At 68.2% G+C, this 14,965-nt stretch overlaps 1 protein-coding gene and 1 pseudogene across 4 annotated transcripts; one reads left to right on the forward strand and one right to left on the reverse strand.

Moving 5' to 3' along the window:
- On the reverse strand, nt 1-10,764 carry CTTN (cortactin). Of its 4 annotated transcripts, none has more exons than XM_007518689.3 (15): nt 10,660-10,764; nt 10,451-10,524; nt 10,131-10,260; nt 8,099-8,209; nt 7,217-7,271; nt 6,650-6,760; nt 5,049-5,159; nt 4,758-4,868; nt 4,138-4,193; nt 3,713-3,782; nt 3,430-3,578; nt 2,785-2,871; nt 2,174-2,345; nt 1,071-1,139; nt 1-700 (listed from the first exon to the last, which is right to left on the reverse strand). In XM_007518689.3, exons 1-15 carry the CDS (start codon nt 10,744-10,746, stop codon nt 564-566), a joined length of 1,530 nt encoding a protein of 509 aa, XP_007518751.1. In that variant the 5' UTR covers nt 10,747-10,764; the 3' UTR covers nt 1-563. The 4 variants fall into 4 exon arrangements, with proteins under 4 accessions (XP_007518751.1, XP_060040041.1, XP_060040042.1 ...); XM_060184058.1 differs by having other exon boundaries at nt 2,785-2,865; nt 10,660-10,746; XM_060184059.1 differs by lacking the exon at nt 5,049-5,159 and having other exon boundaries at nt 10,660-10,746.
- A 1,615-nt stretch (nt 10,765-12,379) lies between these two features.
- LOC103109701 (mitochondrial import inner membrane translocase subunit TIM14-like) lies at nt 12,380-13,108 on the forward strand (annotated as a pseudogene).
- The last annotated feature ends 1,857 nt before the right edge of the window (nt 13,109-14,965 follow it).

The following is a 14,965-nucleotide window of genomic DNA, read 5'->3' on the forward strand; positions in this document are numbered from 1 at the left end:
TGTGGATCAAAGAGGTTTATTTGGAGGACTTAATTTAAAAAACCCTGCGAGGTGCACAGACCCGGCGCGGCCACTGCGGGTAAAACCCCGCCCGCTGTGTGGGGGTACGGGCATCACCAGGGCGGCCTCCAGAGGACGCGGGGCCAGGGCCGTCCCGGCCACAGCAGCCACGGCCCAGGGGCTCCAGCGCAAGCGGCACAGGCACCCCGGTGTCAGCGGGTCACGTGGCAGACCCCCGGAAGCATCGCCAGCGGCAGGCGGCCTCTCTGGGCGAGTCGGGGACAGCGGGACAGTCTGGGCGGGGGACGCGGCTGGGCAGGCGGGAGCAAGGGCGGCGGTGAAGGGGGCCGGGCGGGGTGTCGGCTGAGGGCAGCGCCGGGGGCAGCAAGCTCCGTCTCGGTCAGAAGCTCCGGAACCTTCCAGACCCGCCCTGGCCGGCCCCCAGCCTCTTGTCGCGGACGCCCGTCTGGGGGCAGCGTCACCGGCGTGCGTGGAGGAGAACCGGGAGGCGACGGCCGGGCTCTGCGGGGCGGGCAGCACCCACACGGCCGCCCGGGGCCCGCCTACTGCCGCAGCTCCACGTAGTTGGCGGGGAAGAGGCCGAAGCGGCCCCGGCACAGCCCCCGCCACCAGCCGTCGTCGACCATCTCGATGTTGGTGACGACGTCGTCCGGGTCGAAGGAGATCTCGTCGTCGCCCGCTGCGGGGAGGCGGGTGAGCGGGCCCCACAGAGCCCCGGGCAGCAGGAAGGTCCCAGTAGGGGTGGGGAGAAGGCCCAGGTCAGGCCCCTACTACGGGGGACAGGGAGGGGGCTTCACCCGGCAGGGCTGGGGCGGACACCGCGGGGAGGACCCCAGGGCGACCCAGGGAGATCCCATGGGCCCCTAAGGGAGAAGGGGTAAATTCACCGGGAGGATGGTTCAGCACACAGGGGAGGGAGGGTGAGAGGTCACAGGGTCAGGCAGGGCGTCCTGGGGCCGGGACGGGACAGGTCCCTTTCCTGACTCAGTGCTGGGGTGCACGCCGCTGTGCGTGCGTGTCTGTCTGTCTGTTTGGATGGGGCCACTCACCAGCCTGGTAGTCGTACAGAGCGATGGCTGTGATGCCCAAAGCCGTCTCGTACTCATCGTAGGTGTTCCCTGCGCAGACAGCAAAGTGAGAGGCACTGTGCAGCACAGGCGGGGGTGGGGGGATGGGGGGAGTAGGGAGAGACTCCCGGGGTGCAGGGAGTGGACAGCACAGCAGGGCTGTGGGGTCTCTCCTCTCTCAGCACCAGGCACAGCACCCAGGGAGCCCATGGAGGGTGGGCAGGGCTGTGGGGTCTCTCCTCTCTCAGCACCAGGCACAGCACCCAGGGAGCCCCATGGAGGGTGGGCAGGGCTGTGGGGTCTCTCCTCTCTCAGCACCAGGCACAGCACCCAGGGAGCCCATGGAGGGTGGGCAGGGCTGTGGGGTCTCTCCTCTCTCAGCACCAGGCACAGCACCCAGGGAGCTCATGGAGGGTGGGCAGGGCTGTGGGGTGTCTCCTCTCACAGCACCAGGCACAGCACCCAGGGAGCCCATGGAGGGTGGGCAGGGCTGTGGGGTGTCTCCTCTCTCAGCACCCTGCACAGCACCCAGGGAGCCCATGGAGGGTGGGCATGGCTGTGGGGTCTCTCCTCTCTCAGCACCCTGCACAGCACCCAGGGAGCCCATGGAGGGTGGGCAGGGCTGTGGGGTCTCTCCTCTCTCAGCACCATGCACAGCACCCAGGGAGCCCATGGAGGGTGGGCAGGGCTGTGGGGTCTCTCCTCTCTCAGCACCCTGCACAGCACCCAGGGAGCCCATGGAGGGTGGGCAGGGCTGTGGGGTCTCTCCTCTCTCAGCACCAGGCACAGCACCCAGGGAGCCCATGGAGGGTGGGCAGGGCTGTGGGGTCTCTCCTCTCTCAGCACCAGGCACAGCACCCAGGGAGCCCATGGAGGGTGGGCAGGGCTGTGGGGTCTCTCTCTCTCCACAGAGTCAGAACATAGCTCGGAGCCATCCAGCCCAGCACCCGACACCCAGGAAGCGTGACCTCTCGGTCCCTGGAAGGCGGGTCACAGCCACCAGCACACGTGTCTCTGGCAGCCCAGCTCTCAGGGCTGCATGGGAGAGGCCCCTGGAGGCCGGGGATGGCGGAGGCCGGGCCTACCTGCAGGGTAGAGGCCGGGCGCCTCGGCGCTCTCGTACACAGCCTCGGGCGTGAACCCCGGGCCCTGCGGGCCGCCTTCAGCATACTCCGCGGCCTCCTCGCCATACACTGGCTCCGGCTCTGCCCTGCCATCCCCGCCGTGACCGGCTTCGGCCTTGAAGGGCACCGCGTCCTGCGGGGACAAGGGGGCTCGACTCCCAGGTCCCGGGCGCCGCCGCTGCGATGGCCCCAAGGGTGGCGGCAGGCAGCGCCGGGGGTCTGAGTCCGGCCGGGGGCCACCACCCAGGGGTCCGGGGTCAGGGCCGCCCAGCACCCCCTCCAGGACGCCCGCCGTGCTTCTGGGAAGATTGGCGGGTGGGGCCGGCTGGCGGTCCCGTCTGTCCCAGCCCAGTACGGACGCCTTAAGGTCAGGGGGCAGGAGGATCATAGGGCAGAGGGCAGGTAGGGGTGCAAGTAGGGGTGCTCTGCCGGCCGTACCCGACTTCTCCGAATTCCGCCCACGGCTCCCCCAGTCCCCGAGCCTGGGCAGGGCTGCGGTTGCGGGCGGGGGCACAGGGCCCACTCTGTGGCACGGCAGCCCTGCCCGGGGCGTCTGCAGGTCAGACACCCACCTCGTACACGGGGCTGGCGGGCCTCTCCTGAGCCGGCTGGGGTGTGGGGGACGCGGGGGGGCTCTGCTTCTGGGCGAGCGCCTGCTCCTGAGAAGGGGGGGGGCGTCAGGAGCCCACCCAGCACCCCGCCTCCCCTGGCCCCTGGTCGGTCGCCGAGGCACCCCCGGCCCGTGCCCACCCCTAGAAGCTGTGGAACTGGCTAAGAGGGAGCCACGGCAGGGCTGTCCCCGTCCCACATCCGGGCAGGGGGGTCTCGGATGCCGGGGGGCAGCTGAACCAGCCGCAGCCTGACCGTCCGCAAGTTTCCAGGGGAGGAAGCCCAGGGCCTTCAGAGCGCCCGGCTCTGTCCCGCCACCCAGGCTGAGGTGCTGAGCTGTCTTCGTCTGTCTGTCTGTCTGTCTCTGTCCAGCTCAGTCAGCCTGGAGCCCTGGAACCATAGCTGCCTGGGTCAGGGGTCACAGGCGGGCACGGCGCGGCGGGGGCCAGCAGGGCGGCCCCTTCTGCAGGAAGCCCGGCAGACCCGGGACCCGTGCGCGGGGTGTGCGCGGTCTGTGCGTGAGAGTCCCGGGCACGCGTGAGTGTGCACACGGGTGTGCGAGGGGCCGTGCCTCCCCTCCGCCCGTGTGCGGCCCCGCGGGCACTCACGGCCAGCTGCCGCCGGGCGGCGTCTTGCTCCTGGCGCTCCCTGGCCACACGCTGGGCCCGCTCAGCCTCCGCCTGCCGCCGGTCCTCCTGCTCACGCTCCTTCGCCAGGTTCTCGAAGTTGGCTCTGATGGTGCTGGTGTTGCTGCCGGCTGCGGCGGGAGACGCCGGGCACCCGCGGTGGGTGGGCACGGAGCCGCCGGCCCCTCCCTCGGTGTGGGTGCCCCCTGCCCGCGTGTCGCGCCGCCCGAGCCCCCACGCCACCCCTGGCGCTGCCCGCCCTCACCTGCCTCCACGGGGACCGTCTTCTGGTAGACGGACGACACCGCGGTCACGTCCTCGAAGGTGGACGCGTTCTGCCGAGGGAGCCTGGGGTCAGGAGCTCGGCTCGCTCCCCACCGGACCCAGGACACAAAGGACCCCCAGACACCCAGGGCCCCGCATCCACCCATCACCGGGGGCAGGGGACAGGTGGGCAGGGAGATGGGGACACCGGGGGCCGACGCCACCTACAGCCACAGACACGCACAGGACACAGCCCCCGTGGGCCCAGGGCTCAGGCGGGAGCGGGGGGCTAGGAGCGCGGACTCAGGCCATGGGGAGGGCACTCGGGACCCTCCAGGCCACCCCACACTGCCGAGACCCCGGCACAGCTGTCACACACCCAGACACCCACACGGCCGCACCCCAGCTCCGGAGCGGGCCAGGTACCTTGTCCATGCGGTCCTGCTGCACCCCGTACTTGCCTCCGAAGCCCTTGGCGTAGTCTGAAAGGAGACACGGCCGGGGGGCACGGCCACACGCGTGACAACGAGGGCTCACGGGGAGCCAGACACACCCAGGGCACAAGCCGGGGCACCCCCAGCTCACACACCCGGGGTGGTCAGGAGCTGGGGAACAGGAGCTGAGCTCCTGGAGAGACGGGGCCTCCCCACGCCTCGGACGAGGGGCGCCGCCATCTTGTCGGGGGACAGACACCGGGGGCGCCTACCTGAGGGTGCCAGTCCCACGCCGCCCCCCCCCCCCTTGCCTGTGAGGGCCGTGCGCAAGGCCCTGGTTTCCCGCGCCGGGACCCCTCCCGTGGGGGGAAGCTTTCCGTGTGGACACAGGGCCGCAGGGGTCTCTGGCTGTCTCTAGGCCCCCCCGGTCCTCTGTCCCAGCAGACACAGCGCAGGGGTCTCTGGCTGTCTCTAGGCCCCCCCGGTCCTCTGTCCCAGCAGACACAGCGCAGGGGTCTCTGGCTGTCTCTAGGCCCCCCGGTCCTCTGTCCCAGCAGACACAGCGCAGGAAGGACGCAGCCGCAGAAGCGGGGCAGGGGGCTGTGCACCCACCTCTCTGGGACTCGTGTAACTGCAGCTGCTCCTGGTGGTCCCAGCCCAGCGCACACTTGTCCTGTCTGTCCGTCTGCACACCAAACTTGCCCCCGAAGCCTTTCACGTAGTCTGGAGCGGGACGGAGGCCGGGCTGCATCAGAGGGCCGCCTCTCCCCGCCCGGAGCCCCCTCCCGGCGCCCCTCCACCCTGATGACGGCCACACCCCGCTGCGGGCCCGCGGCTGAGGGGACACGCGCACAGACACGGACACAGCCTGACGCTCAGGGGCCCCAGGGGCCGGGCGCCCACCCTTCTGGGACTCATGCTTCTCCGTCTTGCCCTGGTACTCGAAGCCCACGGCGCTCCTGTCCACCTTGTCCTTGTCGACGCCGTACCTGCCGCCGAAGCCCTTGGAGTAATCTGCAGGCGGGAAGGCGGCTGAGGGCCGGTGCCGGCAAGACTCGGGTTCAAGCTCCCGGTCTCCAGCTGCGTCTCTAACTTGGGAACAACTGTTTTGAAGACTAAACATGCCAGGGCGGGGGGGACAACAGGGGCTCTGAGAGGCGACTCTCCTGCCTGAGGCTCTGAGGTCCCAGGTTCCATTCCCAGCACTGCCATCAGCCAGAGCTCAGCAGGGCTCTGGGGAAAATCAATCAGTCAGTCAGTCAGTCAGTCAGTCAGTCAACCGACCAGCCCAGCACTCAAAGCAGAATGTGCCCGCAGACAAGGCGGCGGGGCCGGTGGGCATCAGCGCGGGACGTGCGCCTCTTCAGAGGAGCCCAGACACCTCCAGCGTGGGACGGGCGGGTCCCGGGCACATTGGGGACGGTGTGGCCACGCCAGGACCTCCCCTCTGGCCGGAACGTGGACGCAGCTCCTGGGGACGGCTTCCTGTAACGGAGCCGGGTGGCCGGGCTTCCACACCCCGGGGGAATCGCGACTCGGGACTGAGCCCTCGCCAGCGCCCAGAACAGCCGGGTCTGCCTGCACCACGGCGCGGCGCCGTGTCTGTCCCCCGTCTGTCTGTCTCGCCTGAAAGCATGTCACGTCGGCCCACAAGGCCCTGCTCCTTCCTCCCACAACTGTGCCGCCGTGTGCCGCCCGCTGCCCACGCCAAGCAGAGTGACCACCTCACACGGGGCCGGTGTGTCACCACGTACAAGGACTCAGGTTCAAGCCCCAGGTCCCCAACCCTGGGAGAACGGTGGTGAAGCAGTGTTAGACCAGCCTCCTGTCTGTCCGTCTGTCTCCACCTCTCACTCTCTATGCCCCCTCAACTTCTGTCTCTACATACACACACACACACGCACACGCACACGCACACGCACACACACACGTATCTCCAACCCACTATGCTGACCTGCTAAGAAGATTCAGATATCCTAACCAGACAAAAAAACAAACAAAAAAGCTGACTGGCAGGGGCGTGTCGCACAGACACACTCATGTCTGAGGCTGGCAGCATCGTGAGTCAGCGCCGAGCAAGGCGGCTCTGGTTAGTGGTCCGGGAGGGGGTGCAGTGGGTGAAGCACTGGGCTCTCAGGCAGGAGGTCCCCGAGTTCAGTCCCCGGCAGCACATGGACCAGAGTGATGCCTGGCTCCTTCTCTCCTCCCATCTTTCTCGTTAATAATAGATATTAAGTCCTTAGAAATGAAAATAGAAACAGAGCAAACACACACAAGGGCCCCGGGATCAGGGCAGTGACCACGCTCTCCCCAAATTAAGTGGTCTGGGGGTACAGCACGACGGCTCTGCAGAAAGCCTCTCCCGCCTGAGGCCCAGGGCCCCGGGTTCAGTCCCAGCACCTCCGTCAGCCGGAGCTGAGCCCGGATCAGCCCACAGCACAGCTCAGCGGAGCTCACAGCCTCGTGCTGGTCCCCCGGAGGGCTGCGAGGCGCCGGGGACCCACCTCTCTGGGACTCGTGCTTCTCCGTGCGGCCCTGGTAGTCGAAGCCCACGGCGCTCTTGTCCACACGGTCGGCCTGCACGCCGTACTTGCCACCGAAGCCGCTCGAGTAGTCTGGGGACGGTGAGGGACGTGAGGGCTGACCGGCTGAGGCGGACGAGGCCCCCGGGCACGACCGCCTCCACCAGCCGGAGCCTCCCCGCGCTGCCCCGGGTGCTCGGGTCAGGGCCCGCGGGGAGGCGCCACCCACGGCGGACGCCCTTTTGGGGCAGGCCCGGCCCTGGCACCCCATGCCGCACGGCCCAGCCCTGCCCGCATCCCTGCCCGCGGGTGATGGTGAAGGCCAGGCCTTCTGAGGGGGCGGCCAGGAACACGGGCCACGCTGGCATGGAAGAGGCAGATGTCTCAGCGTCTCAGGACCCACAGCCTGGCCCTTCTGCTCCGGGCCAGCGGTGACCCGAGCCAGGGGTGACCCCCGAGCCAGCAGCCCCTCCAGGGCCAGTTCTGACCCACCAAGCCAGCAGCCCCCTCAGGAGTGCAGCCTCCTCCAGGCAGCCACCTGGCCCTCACCTTTCTGGGAGGCGTGCTTCTCGGTCTTGCCCTGGTACTCGAAGCCCACGGCGGACTGCAGAAGGGGCAGAGCAGAGGGGGGACGGGGCACGGGGAGCCTCAGCCGTGCCCAGTGAGCCCCAGGAAAGCTGACGCCCATGAACGGGGCAGGGAGCTCGCAGGCAGCTGCCCAGACCACACAGAGTGTGGGTCCCCCACCCCGGCTATGTCCCAGGGACCAGGGCCCCACAGGGCCAGCTCAGGGGCACCCAGGGGGCCGAGGCCCGGCTGCTCACGTCTCCAGAGCAGCACCGGCCTCGGGGCAAGGGCAGCCGGGCCACCAGGCGGGCACCCACGTCACCCCCAGGCCTGACGCAGACCCAGCAGCCACGGTGGGCTCAGGACCGGGAAGTGGGTCTGGGGGCACCGAGCCAGGCAGGCACCTCAGGACAGTAACACCAATGCAAGGGGTCAGAACAGCACGGGACCGGCGTAAGGATCCCGGTTCGAGCCCCCGGCTCCCCACCTGCAGGGGAGTCGCTTCCCAGGCGGTGAAGCAGGTCTGCAGGTGTCTGTCTTTCTCTCCCCCTCTCTGTCTTCCCCTCCTCTCTCCATTTCTCTCTGTCCTAGCCAACAACGACGTCAATAACAACCAACAATAAAACAACAAGGGCAACAAAAGGGAGTATTAAAAAAAAAAAATAAGGAACAATGGCTGACTGAGGACGTGAGGCCCCGGGCTCTGCGGGCACCACCAGCGTGGGCAGTGCTGGGGGCAGAGAAGGCACAAGCAGGGGGGAGGCGGAGCAGGCCCTGGAGGCGAGCGCGTGTGGAGGTGGACGTCAGCGACCCCGCGGGAAGGGCCCTGCTGCACCCACCCTGCGGGCACCCTCGGTCACTCACCTGGTCCACACGGTCCACCTGGACCCCGAACTTGCCCCCGAAGCCGCGAACAGAGTCAACCTGCGAGCAGTGCTTAGCGAGCTTCGCCTGGTACTCGTGGCCCACGGCGGACTGCGGGGACACGCCAGGGTCAGCCACCTCCCCTGCCAGGACCGGCAGCTGCCACGGGAACACCCCCACCACGACACCGGGGAGCTTGCCGACCCCGGGCCCCCGGCTCAGCACGCTCAGGCCAAGCGAGCCACGGGTGTGGGAACCGGCCATGGCAGGTGGGCGTGGACCTGCTGGGGGGGGGGGGGTCCAAGGGCGCCAGGGGGACCCAGCTCCGGGGAGTCCGGCCCGGCCACTCAGCAGCCGGCAGAGCCGGGGCCACCCCCACCCAGCTGTCCCGTACGAGCTCTGGGTGCCCTGCAGGCTGGGCCTCTGCCTCCCTCTGAAGCCAAGTCAACAAGGACTTCGGCCAGGAGACTCACTACAAGGAGGTCCCACTGCCAGACAGAAAACAGAAAGGAACATGCCCATCCAGAAAGATCTGTGTACACACATGTTCATGGCAGCACAATGTGTAATAGCCAAAACCTGGAAGCAGCCCAGGTGTCCAACAACAGATGAGTGGCTGAGCAAGTTGTGGTCTAGATACACAATGGAATACTACACAGCTGTAAAAAATGGTGACTTCACCGTTTTCAGCCGATCTTGGATGGACCTTGAAAAAATCATGTTGAGTGAAATAAGTCAGAAACAGAAAGATGAATATGGGATGATCTCACTCTCAGGCAGAAGTTGAAAAACAAGATCAGAAACGAAAACACAAGTAGAACCTGAAATGGAATTGGCATATTGCACCAAAGTAAAAGACTCTGGGGTGGGTGGGTGGGGAGAATACAGGTCCAAGAAGGATTCAGAGGACCTAGTGGGGGTTGTATTGTTATATGGGAAACTGGGGAATGTTATGCATGTACAAACTATTGTACTTACTGTTGAATGTAAAACATTAATTCCCCAATAAAGAAATAATAATAATAAAATTTAAAAAACCCAGAAAGGGAGACACGGCCATCTAGGGCCCGCGGCTTCAGAAAGACGCAGACACACCAAGTGGCCATGCCCCCCACCCTGAGGGCCCTCAGCTGGTGTGCCCGGCCTTCCTGGGAGCACGAAGTCAGCTGCCCTGGGGCGCCATCCTCTGCCACCAGCAGAAGGTCCGTCTGATGCCACACTGCACTGGGCCCTGCCCACGTCCCGGGTTGGGGAACTGACCCCGCCGTGTGGTGCGGTAGCCCCCCACACTGATCCTGGGCCCGAGTCCCACGAGTGGGGTGGGGCCACAGCAGCCCCCGGGTCGAGGCTCGTTCCTGGTGGACCTCCCCACCGCCCCGGGCGCAGTGGCCGCCTCCTTCCTGCAGCTGTGAGGCCTCTGCCAGCGCGGGGTCACCTGCAGACGTGCCCTGGGGTGATGTGGTATGCGGCTCTCTGCGCCAAGCTGCTCGGAGGGGCGGGCGTGGAATTGCAGAGGGAAGCCGATGCCGGCCTCGGGCTCAGAGGCCGCCCCGTGAAGACCACTGGATGCAGGTGCCCACCGGACGGGGCTCCGCCCTCACCCACGGCGCCGCACAGGGGCCCGGTTTACGTGGGCATGCGCACTGGCACATGGGGATGGGGACCCTGCAGGTTGTTCACGCTGTGCTGGTCCCTGAACCTCGCAGGCCCGTCCCTGCCTCGGGCTTGGATATACGTCAGGGGCGGACTGTCCGTGTGCGGAGCCCCAGCACCGTGGTCAGCACGGGGCAGGGGTCATCTCCGTGGCCGTGGCGTGCCCCACCCCCACCCCCACCCCAGTACACAGATCAGAACAGGAAGCCGCCTGGGACGACAAGCGGACCTGAGGCCCCCAGGTCACCCGGGCTGAACCGGCGCCACACTGAAAGGCAGGAGGTGAACAGGACTGAGGGGCTCAGGGGTCGTGAGGCGGAGCTGCGCCTGGGGTCCGGGGCCCCCATTCCAGCCAGGGCTGCCGGACGGCACCTCTCACCTTGTCCATCCTGTCCTGCTCCACGCCGAACTTGCCGCCGTAGCCGTGTGAGGCCTTGGGCCCGGCCTCCAGCTCCTTCTCCTTGAGTGTCTGGTGCTCCTGAAACACGTTCTCCCTCAGCTGGTGAATGCTGCGGGGCGGAGGGGGCGGAGGGCAGGGCGCAGCTGGTGAGGCGGGAGGGCGCCCAAAGGGCCGAGTGACCCAGCCGGGCCTCGCCGCAGCGGGCAGGCCTATATTCGCCTATATTCACGCCCATGCCGCTGGCGAGGGGGCGCAGGGCAGTCCCCCGCCCCCACCCGGGTGCCCGAGGCTGCCCCTACTTGATGTGCTCCTGGTGCCCGGAGCCCTGCACGGTCTTGGCGCCCCAGCGTTGCTCCTTCTCGCTCACGTCATTCTGTGGGACAAGCAGATGGTCACCCCCGGCCAGGGCCGGGACCCCCCCCCCCAAGCAGAGGTCAGCACACAGGGAGGTGCGGGCAGAGCCGAGGACCGGGAAGCGGGGCGGGCGGGGCGCACAGCCGGGACTCACCTCGAAGTCAGGGTCCGTCTCCCAATCGTCGGCTCCCCCGTCGTCCTGGGCGACGGGCACCGCGTGGCCGGCCGAGGCTTTCCACATCTGGAGGGACGGTGGGGTCACCAGGCGAGAGAGCCAGGGCACCTGCCAGCCACCACCCCGTGGAGACACCGTGGAGACAGCCCTGAGGCCCCGACGCCCCCAACGCCATCCCACCCGTCCCATCCTGTGCTGTCCTGCCCCATCCCGTCTTGTCCCGCCCCGTCAGGTCTGTCCCGTCTTGCCCTGTCCTATCCTGCCCCATCCCGTCCTGTCCCGTCTTGCCCCGTCCCATCCTGTCCTGCCCCGTCGGGTCTGTCCCGTCTTGCCCGATCCTGTCCTGCCCCGTCCTGTCCCGTCTTGCCCCGTCCTGTCCCATCTTGCCCCATCCTGTCCCGTCTTGCCCCGTTCTGTCCTGCCCCATCTCGTCCCGTCCCGTGCTGTCCCATCCTGTCCTGTCCTGCCCCATCCCGTCCCGTCCTGTCGGGTCTGTCCCGCGCTGCCGCATCCTGCCCACCCCTCCCCGTGATGGCAGGGTCACTGGGGCACCGGCTAGCACACTAAGGTCCCAGCATGCAGTGCGTCCCCTGCTACCTGCCTGTCCACAGGACAGCTGACAGTGAAAGGGGCCCCGGAGGCCAGGGGACGGCGAGACCCCCTCCCACCCCGTCTCCCGGGGTCCCTGTACCAGTCGTGGGAGGCTGAGCCTGAGGACGGGACGGAGGACTTCTCCCGTCCCTCCCGCAGCTCAAGCCCAAACTCCGGGGCAGGGCAGGTGCCAGACACCCAGGTCCGGAGCTCTGAGATGCCAGGGTGCCACGCCACCCCGCCGGTGGGAGCCCGCGCCTGGGCCGGGCCAGTCTCCTGGGCAGGAAGCGGCACCAGGCGGGACCCCTGACGCGGCCCCTTCAGTGCCGCCTGGAGCCTCGGCCCCGGCCGTCACAGGCGCGTCTGCTCCTGCCGGGAGCTCGGGGGACATCGCCCCGTGGGGCCCTTGGGGCAGAGGGGTCTGTGGTGACCCGGCCGTGGGCCGTGCTGCCAACAGAATGTGGTCACCCCCCACCCAGCCGGCCGGGCCCTGAGCACCAGGTCCCCTCGGCCTCTCTCGGGAGGGGAGACAGCTCAGCGGGAGGGGGCAGGACGAGGCCCCCCCGAGCCCCGAGCCCCGAGCCCCAAGCCGGCCGCCCGCACCCGCCCAGCGCAGTCCTCCAGGGCCGGGCCGTGCGGTCCACGCTGCAGGGCGGGCCGGGCCCAGGTCACACGCCGCGGGGCCGGCAGGGGGGTCCCTCTTCACCCATGATGGGGGGGGCGGCCTCACTCCCCACCCCAGCGGCACAGGACGGTGGGCGCCCCTCGGGGAGGCCGAGCCCCGTCCCCGTCTAGGGGAGACCCCTGGGAGGAAGCGGTGAGACATGGCCCGCCCGCTCCTTCTCCAGGCTGCTTCCTGCGGCCGCCCCTCCTCCCCCACCCCTCCACAGGCTGGGCCTGCCTGAACCTGCCAGCACCCCCAGGCCCACGCCGTGGCAGGGGGAGAGGAGGGCGGAGACGCCCCAGCCTGAGTCCCCCCCAGTCTCCAGCTCTGACCGAGTCCATCTTCTCACACAAGTGAGCTTCCTCGCCCCACCTCCCGGCACCTCCACCCAGCACCCTGCACCCAGCACCCCGTGCCCGGTCCTCGTCTCCCCTCGAACCTTTCTCCTGTCAACACTCCGCTCAGAACACGGTCAGCCGAGGGTCTGCGGGCGTCTGGGGCCACCCCGCCTGGGAGGGTGAAGCAGAGAGGGGCTGGGGTGCTGCTGCCAGAGCCCCCGAGGGCACCCGCGGGCCCGGCTGGGGGGGGGGGGAGGAGCCCGCGGCCCCGCACCCAAGGCCTGGCTCCCACCGGGTCTCCATCAAAGGAGGATGCGGCTTTGCGGCTTTTCTTTAAAGATCTGCAGGGCGATTTTTTTTTTTTTTTTTTTTTGCGGCGGCGCTGCCGTTAAGTCCTGGGCGGTTTTTGCCGCCCGTGGCGGCCTCCTGGTTTCCCGGCGAGGCTGAGGCCGCCCGCTCGGGGGTGGGAGGAACCGCGCGGTCTGCCGACCGAGCACAGTGCTAGCAGCTGGACCCACCCTGCAGCTGTGGGATGTGCAGGCCGCTACGCTGTGTTTTGCAAGCCGTGAAGCATGCGGAGCGTCAAGTTAAAACAAGGTTTTCAAAGTCTACGGAAATCTGCCCTCAGCGCTGGCTGTTACAGAGGTGGGTCTGAACCCGAAATGGCAAAGCGGGAAGCAGCACTGACACTAGGGGTAAGCCCTACTGCCGACAAAGGGAGAACCAGAGGTGCTCATCGTCGAATCACGCTTTTAAATCACCCAGATAGAGGAGGGTCTCCTTATACAGCAGCCACGAAGCTAAAGATTCTCTAGAAGGCCAAGCTAAAAAATGAAGTACATGTGATGAAACTTAAATTCTTAATAGTTGACGCACACACATACCTTTTTTAAATAATAAAATACTACAATCTTTTAATGACTAAGCAAAAAAAAAAAAAAAAGATCTGAGGGGCACATACAGAGGGATAGATGAAGGCCCAGGCTCCCTGGCCTGCCCTGCCCTGCTCTACTCCCCCTGCCCTGCCCCCCTGCCCCTATCCTGTGCTCCCCCTGCCCTGCCCTGCTCCCCCTGCCCTGCTCTACTCCCCCTGCCCTGCCCCCCTGCCCCTATCCTGTGCTCCCCCTGCCCTGCCCTGCTCCCCCTGCCCTGCTCTACTCCCCCTGCCCTGCCCCCCCTGCCCCATCCTGTGCTCCCCCTGCCCTGCTCCGCTCCCCTGCTCCCCCTGCCCCTATCCTTTGCTCCCCCTGCCCTGCCCTGCTCCCCCTGCCCCTGCTCCCCCTGCCCCCCCTGCCCTATTCTTTGCTGCCCCTGCCCTGCCCTGCCCCCCCTGCCCTATCCTTTGCTCCCCCTGCCCTGCCCTGCTCCCCCTGCCCTATCCTGTGCTCCCCTGCCCTATCCTTTGCTGCCCCTGCCCTGCCCTGCTCCCCCTGCCCTATCCTGTGCTCCCCCTGCCCTATCCTTTGCTCCCCCTGCCCTGCCCCCCCTGCCCTATCCTTTGCTCCCCCTGCCCTGCCCTGCCCCCCCTGCCCTGCCCTGCTCCCCCTGCCCTATCCTGTGCTCCCCCTGCCCTATCCTTTGCTCCCCCTGCCCTGCCCCCCCTGCCCTATCCTTTGCTCCCCCTGCCCTGCCCTGCCCCCCCTGCCCTGCTCCCCCTGCCCTATCCTGTGCTCCCCCTGCCCCTGCCCTGCTCCTCCTGCGCCTGCCCCTCTCCCCCCTGCCCCGCTCCCCCCGCACGGCCACTTCAGGTCACTTCCTGGAGCCAGGAGCCTCAGGAGCCAGGAGGCTGGAATGTGGGGTGTGAGTCACCTCAAACTTGGGGCGGAGCAGGCGGCCGTCCCCCACTGCAGAGAGTCAACCGCAAAGCAGGGGTTTGGAGCAGGGGGGAGGGGAGGGGGGAGGGGAGGGCGTCCCCGGCGGGCGGGCGCTGACCCTGGGACCCTGGGACCCTGGGCGGTGGCCGGGAGCCAGACCACCTTTCCCCGCGCCCGGGAAGCCGCTCCAGATCCGGGCGCCCAGGCCCAGGGCCGCTGACCTGATTGCAGGCGCCGCCGCCGCCAGGCCTCCCTGCACCCGGGGACGGGGCGCTCCCCACCCCACTCCCGCACCCCCGGCCGTGTCCCGACCCCCCAGGCGCAGCAGCCCCCAGCCCACGAGGCCCAGGACCCTCCCCCGGCCAGCGACCCGCCGGGAGCCCAGGCCCCAGGAAACCCCAAAAGCCTGCAGCCGCCCCAGGCCCCCAACCACCCGCGTCCCCCACCTGCAGGCCCCTGCAAAACCCGGCCCCGGAACTGGCACCCGGGACCCGACACCCGGGACCCCGACACCCGGGGCCCCGACACCCGGGACCCTGACACCCGGGACCCCAACACCCGGGACCCCGACACCCGGGACCCCGACACCCGGGACCCCAACACCCGGGACCCCAACACCCGGGACCCCGACACCCGGGACCACGACACCCGGGACCCCGACACCCCGACACCCAGGACCCGACACCCGGGACCCTGACACCCGGCATTCCGACACCCGACACCCGGGACCCGACACCCCGACACCCGGGACCCGACACCCGGGACCCGATACCCGGGACCCGACACCCCGACACCCGGGACCCGACACCCGGGACCCGATACCCGGGACCCGACACCCCGACACCCGGCATTCCGACACCCGACACCCGGACACCCGG

Source organism: Erinaceus europaeus, unplaced genomic scaffold (assembly GCF_950295315.1).
Source record: "Erinaceus europaeus unplaced genomic scaffold, mEriEur2.1 scaffold_298, whole genome shotgun sequence".
Taxonomy (NCBI): Eukaryota; Metazoa; Chordata; class Mammalia; order Eulipotyphla; family Erinaceidae; genus Erinaceus; species Erinaceus europaeus.